General features: G+C 51.1%; 1 protein-coding gene across 1 annotated transcript; it reads right to left on the reverse strand.

Annotated features, from left to right (window-relative positions):
- Positions 1-553: 553 nt before the first annotated feature.
- ESPL1 (extra spindle pole bodies like 1, separase) lies at positions 554-22,255 on the reverse strand. Its single transcript, XM_069584306.1, has 31 exons — positions 22,202-22,255; positions 21,681-21,773; positions 20,459-21,502; positions 20,074-20,178; positions 19,794-19,914; positions 17,361-17,497; positions 16,263-16,456; positions 15,743-15,982; positions 15,377-15,521; positions 14,924-15,062; positions 14,584-14,723; positions 13,205-13,339; positions 11,908-12,027; positions 11,238-11,409; positions 10,741-10,869; positions 10,454-10,610; positions 9,729-9,838; positions 7,695-8,692; positions 6,951-7,278; positions 6,599-6,754; positions 6,020-6,233; positions 5,728-5,918; positions 5,020-5,147; positions 4,774-4,896; positions 2,672-2,827; positions 2,391-2,561; positions 2,162-2,266; positions 1,877-1,992; positions 1,527-1,610; positions 1,205-1,369; positions 554-919 (listed from the first exon to the last, which is right to left on the reverse strand). Exons 2-31 carry the CDS (start codon positions 21,759-21,761, stop codon positions 718-720), a joined length of 6,306 nt encoding a protein of 2,101 aa, XP_069440407.1. The 5' UTR covers positions 21,762-21,773; positions 22,202-22,255; the 3' UTR covers positions 554-717.
- Positions 22,256-23,758: the final 1,503 nt, after the last annotated feature.

Raw genomic sequence — 23,758 nt, forward strand, 5'->3', positions numbered from 1 at the left:
GACTGTAGCCAGCTAGGCTCCTCCAGGCAAGAATACTGGGGTGGGTTGCCATTTCCTTCTCTGGGGGAATCTTCCAGACCCAGGGATTGAATCCAGGTCTCCTGCATTGCAGGCAGATTCTTTACCATCTGAGCTACAAAAACTCTCCAGAACCTGCTGCTAAAGTGCATGGCACTGACAAGCGTAATAGCTGAATGTGGGGGAAGGACAGTATCCACTTAGGAGGGGGCAGGGCAATTGAGGCAGTAAAGCTAATGTCATTCTGAGGATACCAGAGGCAGGAAGTCAAGATAGATATGAGTGTACCTGGCCAAGACATTCTCAATGGATCTATCTCTACCTTTCCTCAGGGCTTTGTCCCCACTTAGATCATTTTGATGCCCTGCTCTCCTTTAGCTTTGTCTGCTGAGGCCAAGCCAGGTCCTGTGGTTCGCCTTTCTTCCCAATGCTCTCAGACTTGGACTGTTGCAAGTTATTCTTATCTATAGAACCATATAGTGGGAAGTGGGCATCTTATCTTCAAATGTTCTCAGAGAAACTACACAAAACAGGATTTTAAGTAACGTATCTTTATTATATTAAAATTAAATCAAAACGAAATCTTTCATGTAAAACACTGGGGAAAATCACTTAAAATATTTATCTTCAGGGCCAAACCTAAGTTTGGAGGTAGAATAGTCATATAGCTTCTATCGGCAACAGGAGAGCTCCAAGGAGTCACTGCAGGGAGACAGGCAAGCCATAGGCTACAGGTGCAGCCCCAATAAGGTACTTGAGTCGGGGAGCCTGGCGGGCCTGGCTGACATAGTACAGAAGGGGGGCTCCTGAACCTGCTCTAAGCCAGCCCTGCAACAGAGCCTCTGTGTAGCGGTCAATGTCACGGTCAGTCACGTCCCAGAGGTTACCTAGAAACAGGGGGCTGGGAAAAGAGAGGGAAGAAATACAAAGTAAGGGCTCAAAAACGGAACCTAGGGCAGGCATGATTTGTGGTGGTGAATGAGTTGAGAGGGATTAAACCAATGAGAAAGCCCCTTGGCCCATAGTTCCAGGAGGAGGATAGATGATGACAAAGGGGTAAAAGCCCAAGTATGCCAGGGAACTAGGATGGGAGGAAAATGGGGCACAAAAGAGCAAGGATTTAGAGTTCAGACCTGGGAAAGCACTTGGGGTCAGGACCTTGAATAGATTGCCCCTCGAGACTCACCAGCCAGCCATGATATACTTGAGCACGATGCCAGCCCCCTCCAGGTTTCCATGCACAGCCAGGGCTGCGCTGCTGCAGCCGAACAGCAGGGTCACTGCCCGGCAGCTCAGCCGCAGGACAGCCTGCCCATCCAGGAAGCGGGCACCGGCGCCATGCCCTGCATAGCTGAGGCAGAAGGAGGTGAGATGAAACTGACCTCACAGGGCCAGGCCTCCAGAGTTGTCCAGAGTCAGTCAGGGGCTCCAAAGCCCCAGAGCAGACCGTGATGATACCCACCCTCTGGGACTGTCCCTTTCCCCACCTCCCTGCCCTGAGCACTCACATGTACAAGTCACGCTCCGTCAGGGCCGTTTGCACCTGTTCCGGGCTTGGCACCTCCCCAACCACCCCTTTCCAGCCAGCTTCACTGCAGGGAAAAGGCAGTGAAAAGGGACTTAGCTGGAGGTGCAGTGGTTAAGACTGCACTCCCAGTGCAGGGGGCGGGGGATCGATCCCTTGTCGGGGAGCTAAGATCCCACACGCTGTGTGGTGCAGATGGGTCATGTGGCAAAAAGGGCAGAAGGAACACTGGGAAGGAGGTGGGCTGCAACATTTGATTCCAGAGAAAAGGACATTTACTCCTGTGTTGCGTCTACCGTTCCCCACCACCCTTCTTACTCTTCTCCCCCTGACCTGCTAAAATGGGCTCGGAATTGCTCCTCTGTGCTTGACAGGTTATTGTGAGGGTTCAGGACGTAGAAGGTACTTCGAGGATCCACTCCTTGGCTCAGCACTGATGAGGCCCCGGACTGATGGAGATCCCAGTGATCAGCATCCCAGTTTGGTCAGAGCACCCAAGCTTCAAACAACCCAAGTCCCTTTCCATTCTTAAGACCACCTTCCTCTCTTGCGATGTCTCTCTGCCTTTTCTTGTCCAATTACCCATCACTCCCACCTTCCATTCCCAGAACCCCACACCTCTTTGATGACGGAGTAGCTGAGTAGGAATCGGAAGGAGGGCAGCCGAGTGACAGGCAGGGCCCGGAGGCTGGGCATGCTCTCCCACGGCAGCTTCTGTAGGTCCTGGGCAAAAAGCACTCAGACGTTACTGTCCTGAGGCAGGGGTATGCAGGAGGCAGGAGGAGCATGGTTGAGAGGAAGTGCCCACTGCCCACAGATGCTACCCATGTGGCCCCTGGCTCTTTACCTTGTCCAGCACTAACACGAGATGCCTACTGCTTGTTGCCATCTGACCTTGGAGACGCCCTACTGCCTCACCCAGGAGCTCTTGGGCTCGGGCTGGCCGGGCTGGGCACAGCCCATAAGCCAGGGCCTGCAAGTCCTGCGGGGTGAGGGTACTGGCACCGCTGAGCATGATCTGCAGGGGACCAGTGGTCAGTGAGTACAAGAGCTCCCCTTTCCACCCGCAGTGGCAGGTGGGAAAGAGGCAAGGCGTACTTCATCCTCTTCCCTGATTTCTCAACTCACTCTCAGCAGAGTGGGGTCGGGATATTTCCAGCCACATTGCTGTAGTGACTCTTGTAGACGGGAGGCCTCCTGGACAAGGCCAGGGTCCTCACTGGATGGCAGCAACAGCCCCCGCCAGCAGCCCAGCACGTACTTCTCTAGGGAAGTGGTGAGAACCTGGATGCACAACAGAACCGTCAGTGAGGGAAGAAGCCAAGTTTCTCTCCCCACCCTCTTGGAGACAAGGAAATGCATCTTCCAATGAGTGGGTGTGTCTTATTTATCTTACAACCAACATAAAAGGCAAGAGAGAAACATTTTTCATTTGCTCAGACTCTAAGAGAGTATTGATAAGGTAAGATTTGTAATAAATCACTACATTTGGATAAATACAAACAGGTGGGCAAAAGCTAAGTCAGGAAATGAAATGAAAATTATGGCTGGGAGTCTGATGTGCTGCTGTGCTTAGTTGCTCAGAGGTGTCCAACTCCTTGAGACCTCCTGGACTGCAGCCCGCCAGGCTCCTCTGTCCATGGGGATTCTCTAGGCAAGAATACTGGAGTGGGTTGCCATGCACTCCCCTGGGGAATCTTCCCAAACCAGGGATTGAATCCAGGTCTCCTGCATTGCAGGCGGATTCTTTACCGTCTTAGCGACCACCAGGGAAGCCCAAGAATACTGGAGTGGGTAGCCTATTCCTTCTCCAGGGGGTCTTCCTGACCTAGGACTCGAACTGGGGTCTCCTGCATTGCAGGCAGATTCTTTACCAGTTGAGCTACCTGGGAAGCCCTGGGAGGCTGATATTTGGCCTTAAATTCTTATTTTGTACTCATCTTTAAACATTTCATTGCCAAAACCCCTTCAAGTCTTCGGCTCTTGTTTATTTGGTTTTGTTTTATTGGTTTTTTTTGTTTGTTTGTTTTTGCTGCACCACATATATGTGGAATCTTAGTTCCCAGACCAGGGATTGAACTGGTACCCCTAGCAGGGGAAGTATGGAACTTTAACTGCTGGACCGCCAGGGAAGTCCCCTTGTGCTCGTGGTTCCCAAGTAACAGTTTTTATTTAGGCCTACACTTCCAGAAATAACAGTTAGAACTGGACAAGGAACAATGAACTGGTTCAAAATTGGGAAAGGAGTACGACAAGGCTGTATACTGTCACTCTGCTTATTTAACTTATATGCAGAGTACATCATGTGAAATGCCAGGCTGGATGAATCACAAGCAGGGATTAAGACTGATGGGAGAAATATGAACAACGTGAGAAATGCAGATGATACCACTCTAATGGCAGAAATGGAAGAGGAACTAAAGAATCTCTTGATGAGGGTGAAAGAAGAAAGTAAAAAAGCTGGCCTCAAACTCAACATGCAAAAAATTAAGATTATGGCAAACAGAAGGGGAAAAAGTGGAACCAGTGACAGATTCTCTTCTTGGGCTCCAAAATCACTGTAGACGGTGACTGCAGCTATGAAATTAAAAGAGGCTTGCTCCTTGGAAGGAAAGCTATGACAAATCTAGACTGGGTATTAAAAAGCAGAGATATCACTTTGCCAACAAAGGTCCATACAGTCAACGCTAAGCTTTTTCCAGTAGTCATATATGGATGTGAGAGTTGGACCATAAAGAAGGCTGAGTGAGAAGAACTGATGCTTTCGAATTGTGGTTCTGGAGAAGACTCTTGAGAGTCCTTTGGACTGCAAGGAGATCAAACCAGTCAATCCTAAAGGAAATCAACCCTGAATATTCATTGGAAGGACTGATACTGAAGTTGAAGCTCCAATACTTTGACCACCTGATGTGAAAAGCCAATTCATTGGAAAAGACCCTGATGCTGGAAAAGACTGAAGACAAAAGGAGAAGCAGGTGGCACGGGATGAGATGGTTAGATAGCATCACTGACTCAATGAACATGAATCTGAGCAAACTCCAGGAGACAGTAGAGGACAGAACAGCCTGGCATGCCATAGTCCATGGGGTCGCAAAGAGTCTGACACAACTGAAAAACAGCAACACCTCCAGAAAGGACTTGAGGTAGTTCAGTACAGACCTAGGATGGACCCCTGAGAGAGGAGATATTCTAGGGCAGGCCCAACCCCATCCCACACTGGGAACACACACCTCCATCCTGCGATCCAGCTCTAGCCGGCCCGTCCACCATTCTCGCTTGTCAGTACAGCTGCTGTTCTCTTTCTGCTCCTTCTGGATGGCGTCAAACTCTTTCAAGGCCGAACTCACAGAAAGCTTTGGAGATGGGGTTGTCTAAGTTCTGCTTGTCCATGTGACCACCATCTCTCCATCCCCCAGCCACAGGTAGACCAGAAGCCTGCCCCAGCCCAACTCTGCTCCCTGACCCCGGAAACCTACCTTGCTCTGGGAAGTGGGGATCTGTACAGTGACCGGGGGTTTGTCTTTCTCCAGCCGAGTCAGCAGGAGGGTGTTGCCCACAGTTCCAGGCTGGAGGGTGGCCAGGGCCAAAACACACACGGTCACCCCTGGCACACAGGACATGTCCTGAGTTATTTCAGCTGTTACATGGAATTCCTTTCACTGTCTTCTGCACTCAGTCCCTGTCCGTCACTTAAGACAACTCCTAGAAGTCTTTCCTGATCACTGGAGTTCAAAGTGCTCTCCCTTGCTCTAACAAGTCCCTGTAGATAGACCATGTTCTGTGTTTCTTTGTGTCCCTACAGAAACTAACAAAATTGCCTCCTCTGACCTGCTCCCTTCCCCACTTCCCACTCACAGTGAGGCACTCAAATCATCAGTGAACATGTTTCATGTTAGCACAGGAAAACTCCAGACACCTGACTTAGCTCTAAAGAAAGAAAGACATTGAACTTGTGGGTAACTCAAACTTGAGATTAAAAAAAAAATAAGATTTCCAGATTTAAGGTTATGTCTATTTGGTGAGAGTAACAAAATGACTAATCAGTGGCAAAGCATGACACGCCCTTCTACTATAAGGATCATAAATCTGTGTGTGAACTAATGCCTGAAGATCCTTCACCCAACTCTTTCCTAAGAAGAAGATGCATCAAAGAACAGCATAGCCAACGATGCCTGCCACCATACCACTGGGAATCAGAGCAAGACGCTCCTGGAAGCTGTCCTTCTCAGGCTGGGGGAAGTGGCCAGATCCCAGAGGCCTGAAGGAAAAGAGGCGCTGGATTCGTGCCAGAGGGATGTCTCCAGGCTTCTCCTGGAGGTGCAGCCCCTGCAACTGGTCTGCTATGTCCGGCGGCCCTCGGCGCTTCTGGGCCTTGCTGTAGGCGACACGAGTGGAGGTGAGGTCTCCCTCCTTCAAAGTCTGGAGCCTCCCCTCTAGTCTGTCCCAGCACAAGCCTGAGGGATGGGGGGCACTCACTTGAGCTGCCTGTGGAGGTGGGTGAGCAGCTGGTGGCGACAGGTGATGGAGACAGACTCGGTGATAAGGCAGGCGGTGGCATAGGGATCCCGGTGGCCCAGGCACAGGGCCAGGAGGCGGCAGAGGTGGGCATAGAGCCCACTAGGAGGGCAGTGACTGATGCCACGGAAGGCACCACTCAGTGAGTCACAGATGGAATCCAGGGTAGACAGATCTAAAGGAAAGACAAGACATAGATGAATCCCTGACTTCCTGAGAAAATCTTTCCAAGAACCAGTGCCTATCTCCCCTCCCACGTGGAAAACAGCAGCTACCATTTCTGAAGGGCAGTATGCCAAGCGCCGTGCTGTGCAATTTACATGCAGCCACTCTCTCCACCCTGTCCCAATTCCATTTGACAGTTAAATAAATTGAAGCTCAGAGAGGCGGAGTGACTAGCATTCAGCTAGTAGAGACTGCTGGGATTCAGACCCATGTTCAAGGCTACTGGATCCAGACGGGGATCCAAACCCAGAACCAAGGACAGAATGGAAAGGTACTGGGATCAGGTGATCAGATCTCGGTGGTCAACATACTTACCAATGGCTATGGGGGCCGAAGGGAGTCTGCGCCGGGGACCCAGATCCATGTCTCTCTCCTTGTCTGGGCCGGGCAGCTCCTCTTTGCTGGCATCCCGTCTCAACACCTCACATTCTCCTACGGCTGTATCAGGCGCTGGAGCTGGTGTCTTCCCACCTAGGCAGACGACACAACTTTTCTATAGCGTTCCCTCTTCCTGCCATCCCCTTGCTCTCCCTTCTAGGGTCCAGTCCCAGAGCCAGCAAAAGAACTTTCTTTCTGTTCCATCTTTGGCCCCAGTTATTTCTTGTGTTTTGACCCCAGGGCAACCTCGAAAAAAATGGACTTCTGCCTTCCACCCTTGCCCTCACACCTGAGGCTAAGTCTTCCCCATCAGAACCCCTGAGGATCTCAAAGCTCATTTCCATCTGGTTGTCAGTCAGTTCCTCCTCAGGGATGGTCCTCATCATCTCAGGGCCCAGCTCCTCACAACGTCCTGATGCCACCTTCTTGACCCTCCGGCTTCTGCCACTGAGGCCGGGGGCACTGCCTGACGTGGCCACTGAGTTGGTCTTCACACTCGGGCCCTTTCTGGCCCGGCCCCGGCCCCGGGAGGCAGTGCCCTGTCTCTTGGATCCCTCTGCAAGCTGTGCTTCAACTGAGACAGGGTCTTCCAAGTCACTGTCGTCACTGAAGTTCACCTAGAATGGTGGGAAAAGGAAAAGGGCCAGGAGGTGGCGCTGTGGAGGCGCCATCACCGAGGCCCTTGAGAAAGATTTAGGAATTAACCTCCTGCATAATCGGCCATACTCAATCAGGGGCAGTAACTCCAGTGTGGAAGGAGGGAGAGGGAGAAGGAGCAGAAGATCCAGAGGAAGGATGAAAAGGGAAAGGAACAGACTAGAACCGAGAAAAGTCCCTTCTGTCTGAAACAAATGAGGTCTTGAACTAGGTCTCGTTATGGAAGATATAAGGGGTCCTGTGATAGGTAACAGGAGAGCTACAGTTCCCACCCGGCCCTGGGAAGCTATTCCATAGAAACACCTGCCCTGCAGAACTCTTCTCCAGGACCATCCTCACCCAACACCAGTACCACCTAGCTATAGTCCCACCTCACCTTGAGGCGTGTCTGGACCCTCCGTTGTACCCTGGGGGCCTTGGGAACCTCAGGCTTGGTCTTTGTAAGGAAGACTTCCTCAAATACGGTGAAGGGTACCCCAGGGCCAGCCTGCCTGACCCGGCCTGGGGGCTTAGGTGTACAGGGTGGTCCTCCACCTTCCAGACCTTTCAGAGAGGTATGTGAGAGGGGCAGGGTAGCAGAGCCCACTTGCTGGCATCCTCGTCTGGACTGTCCTGACTGTTTTTGGTTCCGAGGCTTAGAGGGTTCTGAGCCTGTGGGGTTATTTATTGATGGCGGCTGCCAGCCCCAGGAGCTTGCAAAAAGTTGGGCAGTGCAGCAGCTGAGGCTGGTCAGCTTTGCAAGGGCCTGGACCAAGAGCAGGTTGGCTCGCCAGGGCTCCAGGTGGGGTATCCGCGCCACCACAAACGTTAACCCTGACTCCAAGACCTTTCCCAGGCTCTTGTTTGATGGCTGGCTCAGCCCCTCCAGGGCCAGCTGTGTATATGCCTGAGCCAAGATCTCATCAAAGAGGCCTGGGACAGGGGAGGGGGGTGCTGTGTGATTCAGGGAAGCCTGCAGCGCTTGGGCAAGGCGACTACCGGCTGCAGGGCAACCCTTCAGCACCACCTGCAGCAGATCCAGCCCTTGGGCCTCATGGCCCATGGCCAGTCTCAGCCCCGCTGTGACCAATGCCCAGCGCAGACAGACCACCGAGAGGACAGGGCTGGCACAGAGCGAGCAGTCACAGGTGGGCAAGTGGGTCAGGAAGCTGGGGCTGGGCTGGGGCTTGGTTTTCAGGATCGGGGAGGAGTTAGCAGAGGGTGCTACAGGGCCAGGTTCCTTGGCCACGGTGGCCACCAGCTCCAGGGCAGGGCCTTTTAGAATGAGCTCTTCCTCCGGGAGATCTGGAAGATGGGGCACCCGAGCCCGCTGCTTCCCCTTCTGCAGGTGGACCTTCTTCACAGAGTCCGGGTGCTGCGCTAGTCCGAGGAACTCTGAGCAGAGAGTGGGACAAGCATTACGGAACTAGGAGGAATGACACCAGTGTGTCTACCCAGCGGCTGATGCCCTCATCTGCATTATTTTAATACTTACTAATGGCTTATATATATATTCCTGTACTAGCACATTAGATATTGGCATAGCTTACTGTTTTTTAAAATATTTACTTATTTGTTCATCTGTGCCAAGTCTCAGTCGTGGGGGGATCTTCTTAGTTGTGGCATGTAAACTCTTAGCTGTGGCAGGCAGGCTCTAGTTCCCCCGACCAGGGATGGAATCTGGGCCCCTTGCATTGGGAGAGTGGAGTCTTAGCCACTGGACCACCAGCGAAGTCCCATAGCTTACTGGTTTTTGATGAAATCCTAACAGTGTCTTCCCTTCTAACAGTGGATCAGCACAACCCACAGAGCCCCCATTTCTGCAGCTCAGAAGGCTGCACGGTGCAGGTTGGCAGGCCAGCACCCAGAAGCCCAAGTCTTAATCCTGGCTCCTGCCCCTGACTAGCCCCATGATCCTGGCCCAAAACACTGAATTTCTCAACTTTTCTGAATTTATGAATGGAAAAACCTGACATTCCCATTTGACTTCCCAGGGTTTTGTATGGGTCCAGTGAAAGACTACAGGTAAAAGTAGTTGATAAGAAAAAAAAGCACCATAAGTACAATATTTTATCATTAGCCCTAATCCTTTCTGAGGATGCTACACTTGTGCTGCCCAATATAGTAACCACACACGTGGCGGCTATTGAACACGTGAAGTGTGGTGAGTACCCAAGGCACTGAATACTCAATTTTATTTAAATTAAAATATATTAGTGCTGCAAACTAAGAAGCAGGTAGGGTTAGTCCTGGACAGGCCATCTGAAGGAGTGAGGACACCAATGGTCTGACTGAAGTGAAGGGAGCTACGTCCTGGGACCAGAAGTCAGTCATGATTTAGAAGGGAACCAAACCTTGACATGTAAAGCTGTGTTACGGTGCATGCGTCACCCTGACCACCACCCACGGGCGTGGGGGCCTGGCTGCTCACCTGTGCAAGACTCGAGCAAGAACAGAACCTGATGCAGGTCCGACTGACAGAGGTCCATGTCATTGCGTGCCAGCTCCAGCTCCCCCTTCAGCACCAGGAAGAGGGCACACCTGGTTGGGAGAGGGGATGACAGACCCATCAGTGGAATTCCTTGTTTCCCCAGAGGGTCTCTTTCTGCCCTTTCCCGGGCAGAGCCATCATAGTCTTTTCCAGCCTCCAGAAAGCCTTTACTTCCTAAAGCTGACTTTAGGCACTCCCTGGGGAAACCCTCTGTGCTCATCTCTCAAACCAGCCCATCCTGGTGCCTAAGGACAGGATTTCCCAAATCAAATTCCTCACTGAAAAGATCCTCTTCCAGGCAAAGAGATTTAGGGAATCACTGTGTACTGAACCTCCCTTCTGGAGATTTATAATGTGTATTAGCATACTGGAGGATATGATAAGTCCCATAGGAAACCTCATGGACAGAGGAGCCTGGGGGCTACAGTCCACGGGGTCGCAAAAGAGCCGGACACGACTTAGCAACTCAATGACAATCACAATAGGAAAAAAAAAACATCTAATCTTGATTAGCTCAGCATTTCCCACTTTTTGCCATGGAATGCATTCTACCATCAACCCCTCCAAACATAACATGTTAATCTGTGGACCAGTTTGGGAACCCACGGTCAAGGTCGTAGGCACTGAGGTTTGGGAATCACCAGGCTCTTGGGCCCTGTACTCACTGGCGTGGTATCTGCAGCTTTGTTGTAAGTTTCAGGGCCTCCAAGCAAAAGGCTTTCGCTTCGCTCACATTACCAAGGCGGCCCAGGCGGGAGACCAGCTTCTCCGAGCAGCTCAGCACCTCAGAAAGAACCTGCCATTTTTGTACCAGATTTTCACCTGCAGCAAAGGAGATGAGATCATCATCACATGGAACCAGGATCCATAGCCTGAATCCTCTGGAGACAAAACCGCCAGCCCTACCAACCAGTCTGCTCATTCCCACACTGGCTCTCCTCCTTGGGCTTACCATAGTCCAGAAATGGCGTCTCCACAGCTGTTTTCTGAATTGAGAGCACATCGCTGCCCATGAGCAGGAGGATGATACTTCGGAGAAGCTTATGGGAGTCGATGAGTGCTATCTCAGGTGTCTGCCAGCCTGGGCAAGTGTGGGGAGAAGGTGGGAGGGACAAGAAGGGAGATGATGTGGCCAGAGCTTCCACCATCTTCAAATACTAAGACAGCAAATGCAGAGCAGGCTGTCACTCTCTCCGTCCGTGCTTAAGGCAGACAGAGATAATCAGTCACAGAACTCCTTCCCCCTAAGACCAGTCTCAGAATCCTTGTCAGTTCAGGGGAGTCATTGAGCAATCGATTAGAGTCAGCAAGTGAACTGAAACTCATGTGCTATCCCAAGCCTACTCTGGGCAGCTTCTAGGCTGGCTCGTCCATGCAGCTGGACAGCAGAGGGGACAGCGGACAGACCACACACACCCAGCAAGAAGGCCCACTGCCCGCTTCTTTCACCTTGGGCACACAGTTGCTCCCACAGCGGGGCCAGCAGGCTGTCTGGCGAGAGGCTCAGGTAGGCCGCCACCAGCTGCAGGGCCTGGACGCGCAGCAAGTACCAGGCCTTGGATGCCCTCTGGAGGGCAGGGTCCTGAAGCACAGACAGCAGCAGAGCAGCACCCTCAGCCACCTGGAGATAGAGGGTAGGGGTGCAGAGGAGAGCAGTGAGTGGGATCGGATCAGCAGTTCAGAGCTTGGGATACCCCTAGAGATCACGTGGCCCAAGCCCCTGCTTTTCAGATGTTAAAAGCTGGACCGAAAACTAGAGTCACAAAGGGTACAAGATACCCAGTCACACAGCTCGTGTGTGAGAAATCCCAGCCTTTTAGATCCCTCAACTGGATCCCAGCTGAGGGTGTCAGCGTCATCCCAATTTCTAGTCACCGGACAGACTTTGCCCCTTATCCCTGAGAGAGCTAGAAAAGGATAAAAATGGTAGAACGGCTCCTAGAGAAGCACTGGTGAATGATCCTCGGGAGAAGGTGAGGTGAGGAGATGGCTCTGCTTCTCAGGGTCAGGAACATTCTCCCCAGCTCCAGAGAAACCTCAGGAGCCAGACAGATATCTGGAGAATCCTAAAATCCTTCCAAACCCCAGGACCTTCGGAGATCAAGAAAGTGAGAAGCACCTTCTGGCGAGCGCAGCAGAGTCGACTTCGCAGGAGGTCACAGGTCAGGGAGAGGAGCAGATATGTGTCTGTGGTGTGATCCAGAAGCTTCAGACGCGACTCTGCTTCTTCCAGGTGCACCTGGGGACGCAATCAGGGTTTCTGTGAGCGTGCTGGTGACCAGGCAGCCAGACTGTTCCAATTAAAGTGGATTAAAGTATTCACAAGCAAAATGTTGAACACATCCAGTTAAATATTAAATTATCACAAATGTTTTAATCCATGGACAGAGAAGCCTGGTGAGCTACACTCTATGGGGTTGCAAAGAGTTGGACACGACTAAGCAACTAACACAAACATACGTAGGAATTATTCTCTAACTAAAGTGCTCATTTAGTAGCTTTCAGTTAACCACTAAGCTAGAGAGATAAAGCTGGATAAGCAGTAAGCAGGCCCTTCCATCCAACAGCTTGCAGTGCAGTGAGGCGGGGGCAGGGGGGTAGGGGCAGGGCATACCTATCTTATCATGATACAATGCCATCAGTGGTGTGGGGACACAGGAAAAGTGGCTGATTTTGCCCGTGAGGAAGAGGACATTTAAAATGCTTTACGAAGGAGGAGACCATTTAGCTAGGCCTTGAAAACAAAGTACGTGTTTGCTGAACAAAAAAAAAAAAAAAAATGGGAGAAAAGCTACTATACCCCAATTAAAAAAAAAATGGGGGTGAGGGTGTATTTAGGGTGGAAGGATTAACATAGGCAAAGGCAGCAAGGCCCATACAAGGAATATAGTGGTACAGATGGGGTTCATGGCAGGGAGCGGCCAGAAAAAGTGAACCAGTGTACAGAAAGCGGGCAATTCAGAATAAAGGATCTGGACCATATCCCTCAGGTAATGGAAAAGTCCACGAAACTCTTTAAGTAGGAAAGAGTTAATAAGATCAGATCTGTGCCTGAAAGCATCATGCTGGAACATGGAGTGGAGAAGGAAGGAACTGGAGGCCAGGAGACTGGTTAGGACACATTGTAACAGCCCTTAGTAAGCAAGCCAGGGCACCAGAAACCACTGGGAAATACAGGATTAGTAAAGGGCCTTCTGCCGTTCTGTCTCACTGGGCTATGTAAGAGAGTGAACAATTGGGAGATGGAGAGAGATGCCTCCTCTTCCCACAGCCGCCTCCCAACCACCCTGTACGATCCTTCAGCCAAATGCAGTGCAGAAGGCAGAGAAGCTGCCCCTTTAGTGTCCCATCTTCTCAGAGAAGAGAAGCCAGTCCCTGAAGCCAGGTCCGCAAGCTGGGGTGACTGGCACTTGTACCTGGGCGTAGCTGGGACAGCCGAGGGTCAGGAGGAGCTGGGTGACTTGGCAGGAAGAGCCGGCTACCTTCGCATGGTCCTTCAGTCTCTGTGAGACGATCTGGACGAGCAGGAGGACCTCCAGAGCCTGCAGGGGCTGGTAGGCCGGGAGCAACGCGTTTACCCAGCTTGTACTCAAGCCTTCATTTCCACCCCCTCCTCTCCAGCCCTGTGGTCTAATCTGAGGGGCTGGCTGGAATGCAGCCACCCAGATAGAGTAACCATTGGCCATCCCTAAGGAGCCAGAGAGGAGGGCAGCCAGGGGTGTGTGCAAGCCATCCTGCCCCCTCCCTTTCTATTCTAAAGCCTGCATGCCAGCCATCATCAATAGCCAGGATTTACTGAGCACTTACTATGTGCCAGCCACAGTACCAGCTCACTTTATCTTCATAACAATTCTAATCCTAATTTTACAGATGAGGAAACTGAAACTTAGGTAGGATTAAGCTGCTTGTCTAAGCCCACATAACAGGTATTCGATAGAGGTAACATTCAAATCTAGGGCTCAGGCAGCCTCCCCAGGCTCCTCCTGCTAGGGAAGTGGCCTAACACCCATAGTACAAAGATCCTTTTCGTTTTTTCATAGGTTCTTAATGTGGGGTCCAGAGAAGAACTTCAGGAAGTCCTTGACACCTCCCAGCACTGCATGTAAAAATGTAAAATTGTGTCTACAGGTGTTTGTGTATTTTTTCCTGAGTATACACATCTCAAATTTTCTGATAATTAGGACTTCCCAGATGGTCCAGTGGCCAAGATTCTGTGCTCCCAACGCAGGGAGCCCGTGTTCGATCCCTGGCCAGGGAACTATATCCACGTGCCACAACTAAGAGTTCACATGCTGCAGCTAAAGACTTGGGCAGCCAAATAAAAAAATAAAAATAAATATTTAAAAAATTATCTGATAATTACTAATAATTATGGCTATCATTTGAGTATTTCATTTACACACACCATCTTCCATGCATTATCTTATTGAATGCTAACAAGGCAGAGTTAATATTATTGTTACCCTCATTTTATCTTATTTTTACTTTATTTTTTTGGCTACACCGTGTTACATGTAGGATGTTAATTCCATGACCATAGATCCAACCCACATTCCCCTGCAATGGAAGAGTGGAATCAGCCACTGGACCACCAGGGAAGTCCTGTTACTCTCCTTTTAGAAATAAGGAAATGAGGGCTTGAAAGGCTAGGCAACTTGCCTAAGGCCTTGGGGTTAGACTTGGGGAAGCTGGTGACAGAGTGTACACTGGGTGACATGACTTCCCAGCTGGGACACAGGCCAAAGAAGGTGAAGGAGCTGAGTCTCTGGTCTGTGTCAACACGCTGTCCCGTTACCTTTGCCAGCAGCTGATAGAGGGCCGCTAGGATCTGCAGGGAGGCTGCTGTTTGCTGGAGACACCGTATACCGGGCACCTGCCCCTTAGTAAGCACCTCCTTCCACAGGGCCAGGGCTTGGTCCAGACATTTGGATTGTGCTGTAAATCAGAAGAAAGGGACTAGTCATTCTCTCAGTGTGGGCCGTCTGGGGAAATGTGGTCATCTTTCCCATAATAGCCTCTGCCTTGTGCCCACCTCCCACTCTCGGGGAGCCTCTCCCACAGCTAGGGGACCCATCCTGTTCTTAGGAGGCCATCGAGGAGGCCGCATCCGACCTTGCTAAGTTCACAGCCCTCACCAGCATCCGCAGCCAGGTTGAAGGCAATGTTACTGTATAGGAAGCGATCTTCCTGGAGTTTATCTTCATAATTCAGGTCATTGGCTTCAAACTCCTCCAGGTTACAAGGGGCCTGGGCTCTCCGATCCCGCTCGATACCCTGAATGGGGCAATCAGGGTGAAAAGCAGGGCTGGTACTAGCTTACTGGGCTTCCCAGGTGGCTCAGTGGTAAAGAATCCACCTGTGATTCAGGAGAGGGGGGTTAATCCCTGGGTTGGGAAGATCCCCCAGAGAAGGAATTGGCAATTCCCAGTATTCTTGCCCAGGAAATCTCATGGACAGAGGAGCCTGGTGTGCTACAGTCCATAGGGTCACTAAGAGTCAGACATGACTGAACAACAGCTAGCTTGCTGGGGTCCAGGGAAAATAATCCCTGAGCCCAGTCCTGCTCAGCCCAGAGCAACCGTGCTCACCTCCTGCATTTTGGCCTCCATGGTGCATATGTAGAGCCACAGCAGGGCCTGGGCTTTATCATCCAAAAGCCGATCCTTGTCCTGGGCCTCAGGCTTCACAGATTCCAGAAGCTGCAGAGCTTCCCGGATGGCATCGAGGGCAGTGCTGTCAGGAGAAGATGCACTTAAGCCCGGCTTAACCATGAGATCTGGCCGCAGTGTCCCGGGAAGGGCCTTCTGCCACAAGCTGGCCTCACCTTTCAAGAGTCCCCATGACCACAAACTACAGGGGGCGCTCAGGGACGTGGAGAGGGAAACAGACTCGGAAAAGGGTAAGAGGACCCCGGGCCAGAAGCAGGAGTGGCCTCCCCTGCCCTTCCTCCTCACCAGTCAGTCTGCTGGGCAAAGTTGTGATAGCAGAGCACCTGAGCCAGTTCCACCAGGTGGGTGGCTCGGGCCCAGGCCCCGGCTGGTGTCTCCTCGGGGCTCAGCTCCAGCAGGTCACAGATGACATTGAACCGTTCCTGCCCTGTGTTGGCCCGCACTGCCTTGTAGGCCTGCAGCTCCTCCCTGAGCAAGCGGGCCAGGGTCTCCGGGTCCCAGCCACTCAGGCTATCTCGCAGCGTCCTGAGAGAGGGCAGGCTCAGCACTCGGGAGACTTGGCCCCACGCCAAGGAGTCCCCGTCTTGGTTTGCTGAGCTCAGTTTCCAGGGGTGAAAGCAAGAACACCGCCTGTCACTGCTGTCCCCCCAGAACCCAGCCCCGTGCCTGCTCATACTCGGCAATCAGTCAATCACAGTGAATGGAGGGAACAGTGCCTTTCTCAGCCACGAGAATGAACATGACCTTGAGTGCCAAAAGCAGTCGTGGCCAGGAAGCTGGGTCATCCCCTTCCCCACCAACTCACTTCAGCTGTAGCTCCTTGTCTCCAGCTCTGGCAGCATCCATCTTGACCCGAACCCAGAAGGTGACTGGCTCAGTCATGTGTTCGGGGCCACAGGGCTGCAGCGCCTCCAGCCACAAAGTCACCATCTTGCAGCCCTGGGCCTGTTTACCCAGTTTCTTTAAACTCTCTATGTGTAGCCGGAAGCACCTGTGCAACTGACCAGAGGAAGAAAACAGACCAAACTGAAGAGGCATGCAAGGAGTACGTACCACGGAAGAGTATGTGCGTGTGTGCCCACGGTCCTCCTTGAGGCTTCAACTACACCCACAGATCCATCACCCACACCCCTGAAAACCTGCTCCTCCTCCTGACCCTCCCCCTCCTCTCAGCAAATCGCCACCTTCTCCTGACTTGGAAAGGCGAGACCATCCTGGCCTCTTCCTTCCCCCTCTCACACAGCCAGTCACTCTCCAGTTAGTCCTTGACTTCCTGCACCCACCCACTTCTGTCCATCCCCCAGGAAGCTGCCTCAGTTCAGATGCTTGCCCTTTTCTGCCTGATCTGCTGGAGCCACCTGGGTGCCCACTGTTGTCCCTGCCCTCCAGTCATTCACTACAGCGATGCTGAGAAACCCAAGATGCCACATCAGTCCTTGAGAGGCTCATCAGATGAAACCCAAGGCCCTCTATGACCCGTCTCGCCTGTTAATCCAGCCAGCCCATCATTTCTTGGGTATATTCTTGCTTTATGATAGTGGTTCTCACTCTGGTTGGGCAAAGGAACTCCTTAAGGAACTTAAAAAATTCAGATGCCTTGGCTCCAGTGCCAGAGAGTCTGAGGCAATTAGCTTCGGACAGGCTTCAGAATTTTTTTTTTCAGTTCACCCAATTCTAACATCTAGCCAGGATGAAAAGCACTGGCTGGGGATCAGGCTAAATATAAAAAGTGAGTCAATCAAAAAAGTAAATAACAGTACAGGTGAGGTCTGGGAAACACTGCCCCAGGTACCAGTGCCAACATGCAGCTCCTGACTCTCTACTCCAAGGTCCTGGCCAGGCCCTTGCATGCCACTCAAGTCCCCTCCTCCCTCTCAACATCACCTCCCTCGTACCCGCGTACCTTCTCAGGTGGCACCTCAGGATAGGTGCCTGGCTTCACTGAGCCCAGGTGCTGACAGAGGGGCTCGGAGATGGCACAGGCTTCGGCATAGAGCTTGTGACTGTAGAAGCTGTAGGCCAGGTTACTGGTGTACGAGACTGCAGGGGAAAGAGGACAGAGGACCACAGGAATAGCTCCATGCCCTCTGCCATTGGAGGGGCAGTAGAGAGATGCTCAACCTGTGTGGTCAGCTCGGCAGCCCCCAGATTAGGCAGCAATGCCCACTGCTAGGGAGTGAGAACGGGGCCGTTCTCCCCTTCTGGGTTTCAAGTCTGCCTGAGCCCTCCATTCCGGAAGGCAACCTCACATCACCCAGCCCCTCTGTGCCTTTTTTTTAAAGAAATCTTTATTTGACTGTGTCAGGTCCAGGTTGCCAGCTGCAGGATCTCATTGCATCACGTGGGATCTTTAGTTGCGGTGCACAGACTCTCCAGTTGTGGTGTGAGGGCTCACTGGTTTCTGCGGTGCACAGCTCTAGTTGCTCTGGGATCCTAGTTCTCTGACCAGGGATGGAACCCAGATCACCAGCACTGCGAGGCCAATTCTTTACCGCTGGACAACCGGGGAAGTCCCACCTCTGCCCTTGTTTTACGAGCCAAGTCCTCATTCCCATACAGGGCCCATCCCTTCTCACACACTGATCTGTCTTCACCTTGCTCCAAAGGTCAGCATTTGGGGGGAAACACTCTGGCCTGTCCCTCACTTCCCTCTTCTTCCCTCAGTCCACTGAAGCCTCACTAGCCTCCCTGCTAGTCCTTGAATACACACCACCTCTGTCCTGCCAGAGGGCCCTGGCACTGGCTGCTTCCACTGCCAGGGATGTACTTTCCCAGATGCCTATTTGGCCAACTCCCTCCCACACTCCAGGTTGTTCTCATGTCACCCTCTTCATGAGGCCAACCCTGACCACCTATTTAAACGGTGACTTGCCCCCTCATCTATCCTGAGCTCCTAATTCCCTTTCTTCTCCTGTTCCACTTTTCCTTTCTCTCCATATTTCTGATCATTTTCTAACAAGTTGTACTTCAGTTATCCTACTGGTTATGATCTTTCTCCCCCAACCAGAATGTGGCTCCATGACAGCAGAGCTCTTTGTTTTGTTTACCGACATACCTAAGAACTCGAAACAGTGCTTAGCAGCACACAGTAGGTACTCAATAAATATTCACTGAATCAAAGAATACACTCTTCCTAAATTCTAGTTTAGGCAGCTTCCTGGCTATCGACATAGATGGCTAGAAGAAATAAAGTAGGTCTTCAATATTCTGTGGGAAGAATTTTCATACTGTTAATTTTTGTGACTCCTTATATTTTTTCACTTCTGTGGCTAGATTTAACCTGAAAATATGAATATGAAAAATGTCCAAAACCTTCTAGTGACTGAACTCTTTAGGTTTATATAATTTAAACTAAAGGGCCATGCTTTTTGTAAATTAAGGGGGAAATTTATTATGAAATACAAAAAACAGGCAAAACTAACCAATGCTGTTAGGATAGTGGTTACCGTTGGGGTGCGTGGACCAGAAGGAGGAACAGAGGGGTCTTCAGGGGGGTTAAGTCATATTCTTTGAGTTGACCTAGATGCTGATTACAAAGTATGCTTCCTTTGCAGAAGTTCATCAGACTGTTTGCTTATGACTTTAGTATTTTTCCCTATGTTTATTTCAATTAAAAAGGGTGGGGAGAAAAAAAAAAGATGGAGAAGTATATATGCCTGTTGGCTAATATATACAATTACATAGTATATGCACATATAGTAGATATACATAGTGTATCTCTAGCAGGATGCATAAGACATTAACCGTATTAGCTGCATCTGCAAAGTGGGAGTGGGTTACTAGGATTATGAGGAGGCAAAGGGACTTTTCACTGCCTGCCCTTTTGTGCAATTTGAATTTTGAATGATGTGAATGTTTTGCCTGGTTTTAAAAAATTTAAGTTATGACCATTCTACATGGGCTTCCCTAGAGGCTCAGTGGGTAAAAAATCTGCCTGCATTGCAGGAAACCTGGGTTCAATCCCCATGTCGGGAAGATCCCCTGGAGAAGGAAATGGCAACCCACTACAGTACTCTTGCCTGGAGAATTCCATGGACAGAGGAACGGGACAGGCTGCAGTCCATGGAATTGTAGAGTCAGACACGACTATGCAACTAACTTTCACTTTCACATATTCATGAAACACATGCCAAGTCAGATTTCAAAGTCAATGAGAAAAAAAATTAATATCTGCTCTGGTAAATTAGTCTCATCACTTCTCTACTGATATTAAATACAGAGTAATGGATACTTATAAACATCTTTTCACTGCCTCCAAAAACCACAGGGAATCCCAAAGAGGTCAGAACTATTCAGCAAGTGCTACTTGCCTGCATCTGACGCCCATGGTACTAACCAGTCATCCCCAGGTAGTCAGTCAGCTCTTGGCCAGGTAGGCCCTGTAAGGCCTCCAGCATCCAGATACCAGTAGATCTGCAACTGTCCGCTAGCTGGGCCAGGTCAGCCAAATTAGCTTCCTGAAGGAACAAGAGAGGTGAGAGGAGACAGGAGACATACGAGGTCCAAGGTGATGTCCACCCAACTCCATGCCCAAAGCAACTTCAAAGCTCTACCAAGGACAGTCAAGCAACCCCAGATCCTTGGACCTGTCCAGGTTTTTTGATTCCAGAGGGTACCTGACAGCTTTGGGCAAAGTCATAAACCACCGCAGTGTAGAGGTGAAGTCCCTGAAAGTGTATCTGAACCAAAGCCTGCAGCTGCTTGGAGGAGTCCCCACAGACCTGAGGAAGGAAGGGAAAGGTTGGTTTGAGGGGCAGGGAGCTCCAAGCTGAAGCCTGGCCCAGAGCCCTGGAGAACCGACAGAGCCTGGGGAGTAGGAAGGAGGACATCAGAATGGACCCCTGCCAGCATATACTAGGCTGCTTGCTGGCTGGCCAGGCATGGTCCAAAGAGCAGCTTACCAAGGCAGAACCCAGGGTCTCCAGATCTTACCAGAGACCCTAGCCCGATAGAGAGGCCACAGAACCACATTCCCACCCGACCTCTGGGTCCTGAACTCACACCATCCTGCAGCTTCTGGATGAGGGAACAGTAGCTGCCAAGAAAAGCAAAGAGGCTCAGAATGGCATCAAGTCCATAGCACCTCTTGGTGCCTCGCTCCAGGACTGAGAGGAAGAACTGGCAGCTGTCACACAATGCTCGCAGTGGGGGTGATGGTGCCTCCAAGCTGTTCTTCAGGATAGCTGATGCCTTGATCAGAAGCTTGGCCAGTGCCTGGGGTCCTCCTTCCCCAGCCAGCAACTGTTCAACTGCCAGCTGGCATAGCTGGAGGCTGGGGGCCAGACTGGTGTTCCTTAGGTAATCATGGGCCTTCTCCACTGTACTTGTGGCCCTGGTGTGGTGGTGGTTCCAGCAGAGGCGACGACAGTGTTCCAGGGTGAGCTCCAAGAGACAGAGGGCCCTCTGGGGGGAAAGAGGACCAGGAGAGGCTCCTTCACCCACCAAAGCTGTGATCACATGCCTGGAGAGCAGGTCATCTAGGAAATCAGCATCTGCTTCATTTAGACCATGCCCACTGGCTTCAAACAGCTGATGGGCAGCTACCACTCGACAGGCTGTTGGAGAAGCAAAGTGGGGAATCTCACAAGGGATACTTTCATCCTCCAAGAGTACTAGAAAGCTCAAGGCCTTTAACCGAGCTGAGAATGCAGCTCGCCGCTCCATCAAGCCTTCTGCCCCCTTCCAAAGCAGAGAAAAGCTGCCACGAGCCACAGCCTCATAGTCCTGAGGAGCAGCTTGGCGAGGACATTGCACCAAGCAGGCATGGAGGGGCTGAGCAAGTCGGAGAGTGGCTTCTGGGTCTCCCTGTGCAGCAACGTTCCGTAGAAAGATGAAAAGAATTCGTTCCAGGTAGAGGGGTGGGCGCTGTGGTGTAGACATCAAGTAGCCATCGCAAGCCAGCTCCGCCAGCTCCAGAAGGCTTCCCAGGTGCCTAGGGCAAGCCAGCTTGACAGTCAGCTGCTGGTTGCAAGCCCTCAGAATGGCATCACAAGTTTGTCTCCTCTCGGAATCAGACCGGCAGCTGGGAAGCTTGGTCAGGAACTCCTAGGAGGAGAGGAAGATGTGAACGAGGCTAACAAAGAAGAAAGAGATATGGAAAGGAAACAGAAACAGGACTGCCCAAGAGAGGATCTCCTACTCATCTGTCTCTTCAAATAAGTTACAAAACAAAACAGCTCAGCTTGGTAAGCCAGGTGTGTCCACAGTCGAACAGCGCGCACACCTTCAAGTCAGGCAGCAGCTCTTCAGCCTCCTTTGGACTGCTTAGCAGGGTCCCAAAGTTGACTCCTCTGAAGCTCCTCATGGTGCCGGAGGGCTAGGGGAAAGGAGACGGATTAGGAAAGGCAGAGATCTGTAAAGGAGTTAAATGAAGGGCGGGAGAAGGGCTTGAAGGTGCGGAAGATGGAGGGCAAAGAAAGCCATCAGAAATCCTGTCGGGAAAAAAGCCCAGCCAGGAAACCGGGTTCCCATTATAAACCGACGCTTCTGCTATGCCTTCCTCCCAGCCTATCCCCGGCCTCACTACCCATCCTACCAACCAACGCACCACAACAGAGGCCTCCATCCAGCTCTCCAGCGCCCACCAGGATGCTCCGAGGACTCCCGACTTTTTTAGTGGAGCCGCCCAGCCTATCCCTCAAGTCAGCGCTGGGGCTCCATTCACCTCGGCGCATACACCGTTCACGAGTACCTCCAAGCCTTACCGTCCTAGAAATCATTCTTCTTTCCAGGGCCAGGACTTACCCACCACACTGAGTACTCCTCAAGGATCCAAAATGTAACCTTCCTTTTCCGCGCCAGCCCCTCCTTTCAAATATCCCCAGCGACCAATCAGCGAGAGTTGCGTAACGCCGGCGGGTCGCGAGGCTTTCTGGGAGTTGTAGTTTACCTGCCGCGCTGCGCCATCACGTGATGCCTGCGGACCGGATCCCGCTGCTCTGGACGTTACGACCTCTTGGGGGCGCGGATTTTCCCACCTTTTCCAGTTGGGGCTGACCTCCTCAGTTTCCTGCGGCTTATCTGCAGTCGTGAAGGCCAGCCCCCTGCCTTTGTCACCTCCCCTTTATCGTCAGAGCTCGGAAAGAGTTTAAATTTCCAGAAGAGGAGAAGTAAACTAGACAACAAGAAGAACTTACTTGGAAACTCTCGATTTGGGTTACTAGCAAAAAAAGGGCGTAGCCTTTCAAGGAATTCTTTATTATTATTTTTTAAATAATTTTGTTTATTTTTGGGTGCGCTGGGTCTTCGTTGCTGTGTGAGGGCTTTCTCTAGTTTCAGAGAGTGGGGGCTGCTATTCATTGCCGTGCATGGGCTTCTCTGGAGTGCACAGGCTCTAGGCACGCTTGCTTCAGTTGTTGCAGCTTGCAGGCTCTACAGCACGGGCTCAGCGGTTGTGGTGCACACCTTAGTTGGTGCACAGCTTAGTTGCTCCACATCATGTGGAATCTTCCTGGACCAGGGACTGAACCCCTGGCCCCTGCATTGGTAGGCGGATTCCTATCCACCGTGCCACCAGGGAAGTCCTCAAGGAATTCTTTAAAACTGTAGTTTTCTGAGGGCCACTGACGCAAGTACTGTAGCGAGTTCCAGCTCCCTCTGCCTTCCAGCCTTGCTCCCTCCATCAGCGGGATTGTTTGAGAAAGAATTTTCTTGATGGGGGTGGAGGGTAGATGGGTAGGGGTAGGGGGTGTGAGTGAAGAACTATGAAAATTCATTCAGTGAAATATTTCACAGGTTTTAATGGCTTGTATTTGGTGAGTACAAACTACGTCCCCAAACATGCACATTCACTTGACTGCTTCTCTTCCCTTCCTCCCCTAAAGAATTCAGTTCACAACTCTGTTCCAGTTTACTCTGTTGGATAACTCATCCTTCTGTGTTACTGGTTTTCTTTATCACCGTCAACCGCTTTTAACAGCTGAGAATCTAGCCGGGAAGACCACTTAAACAAACCAACAAAGCAAAAGAATGACTGGAGAATCTCATCATTGAAATGGTAATATTACTTCAGGGGTTCAATGTGTGTTGCAGAAGATACCCATCTCTCATAGAGTGAGGGAACCAGCAGAGAGGAGAGGTCCATAAATGATTAACGATACATCAGTTCTCTCAATATTTATTTGAGAGATGATTACACCTTAACAGGCAATGCCCTGACAATGTTCTAGAATTTTTCCCTCTTTAAGGGAAGAAAACATCCTTTCTTATTCATCTTCTACTTTTAACAAGAACTTTAGAGATCAAAAAGTGTTGACCAATGTCAATTTGAGTCACATAATTCAAACACTCAACAGCATCCCT

Source organism: Ovis canadensis, chromosome 3 (genome assembly GCF_042477335.2).
Source record: "Ovis canadensis isolate MfBH-ARS-UI-01 breed Bighorn chromosome 3, ARS-UI_OviCan_v2, whole genome shotgun sequence".
Taxonomy (NCBI): Eukaryota; Metazoa; Chordata; class Mammalia; order Artiodactyla; family Bovidae; genus Ovis; species Ovis canadensis.

Coding starts and splice junctions, on each gene's coding strand:
- ESPL1 (XM_069584306.1), bottom strand. CDS start 21,761: ATGAGGAGCTTCAGAGGAGTCAACTTTGGGACCCTGCTAAGCAGTCCA. Junction 15,063..15,376: donor TGGAGGCCAAAATGCAGGAG/GTGAGCACGGTT, acceptor TGCCCCATTCAG/GGTATCGAGCGGGATCGGAG. Junction 14,724..14,923: donor CAACCTGGCTGCGGATGCTG/GTGAGGGCTGTG, acceptor TCTGATTTACAG/CACAATCCAAATGTCTGGAC.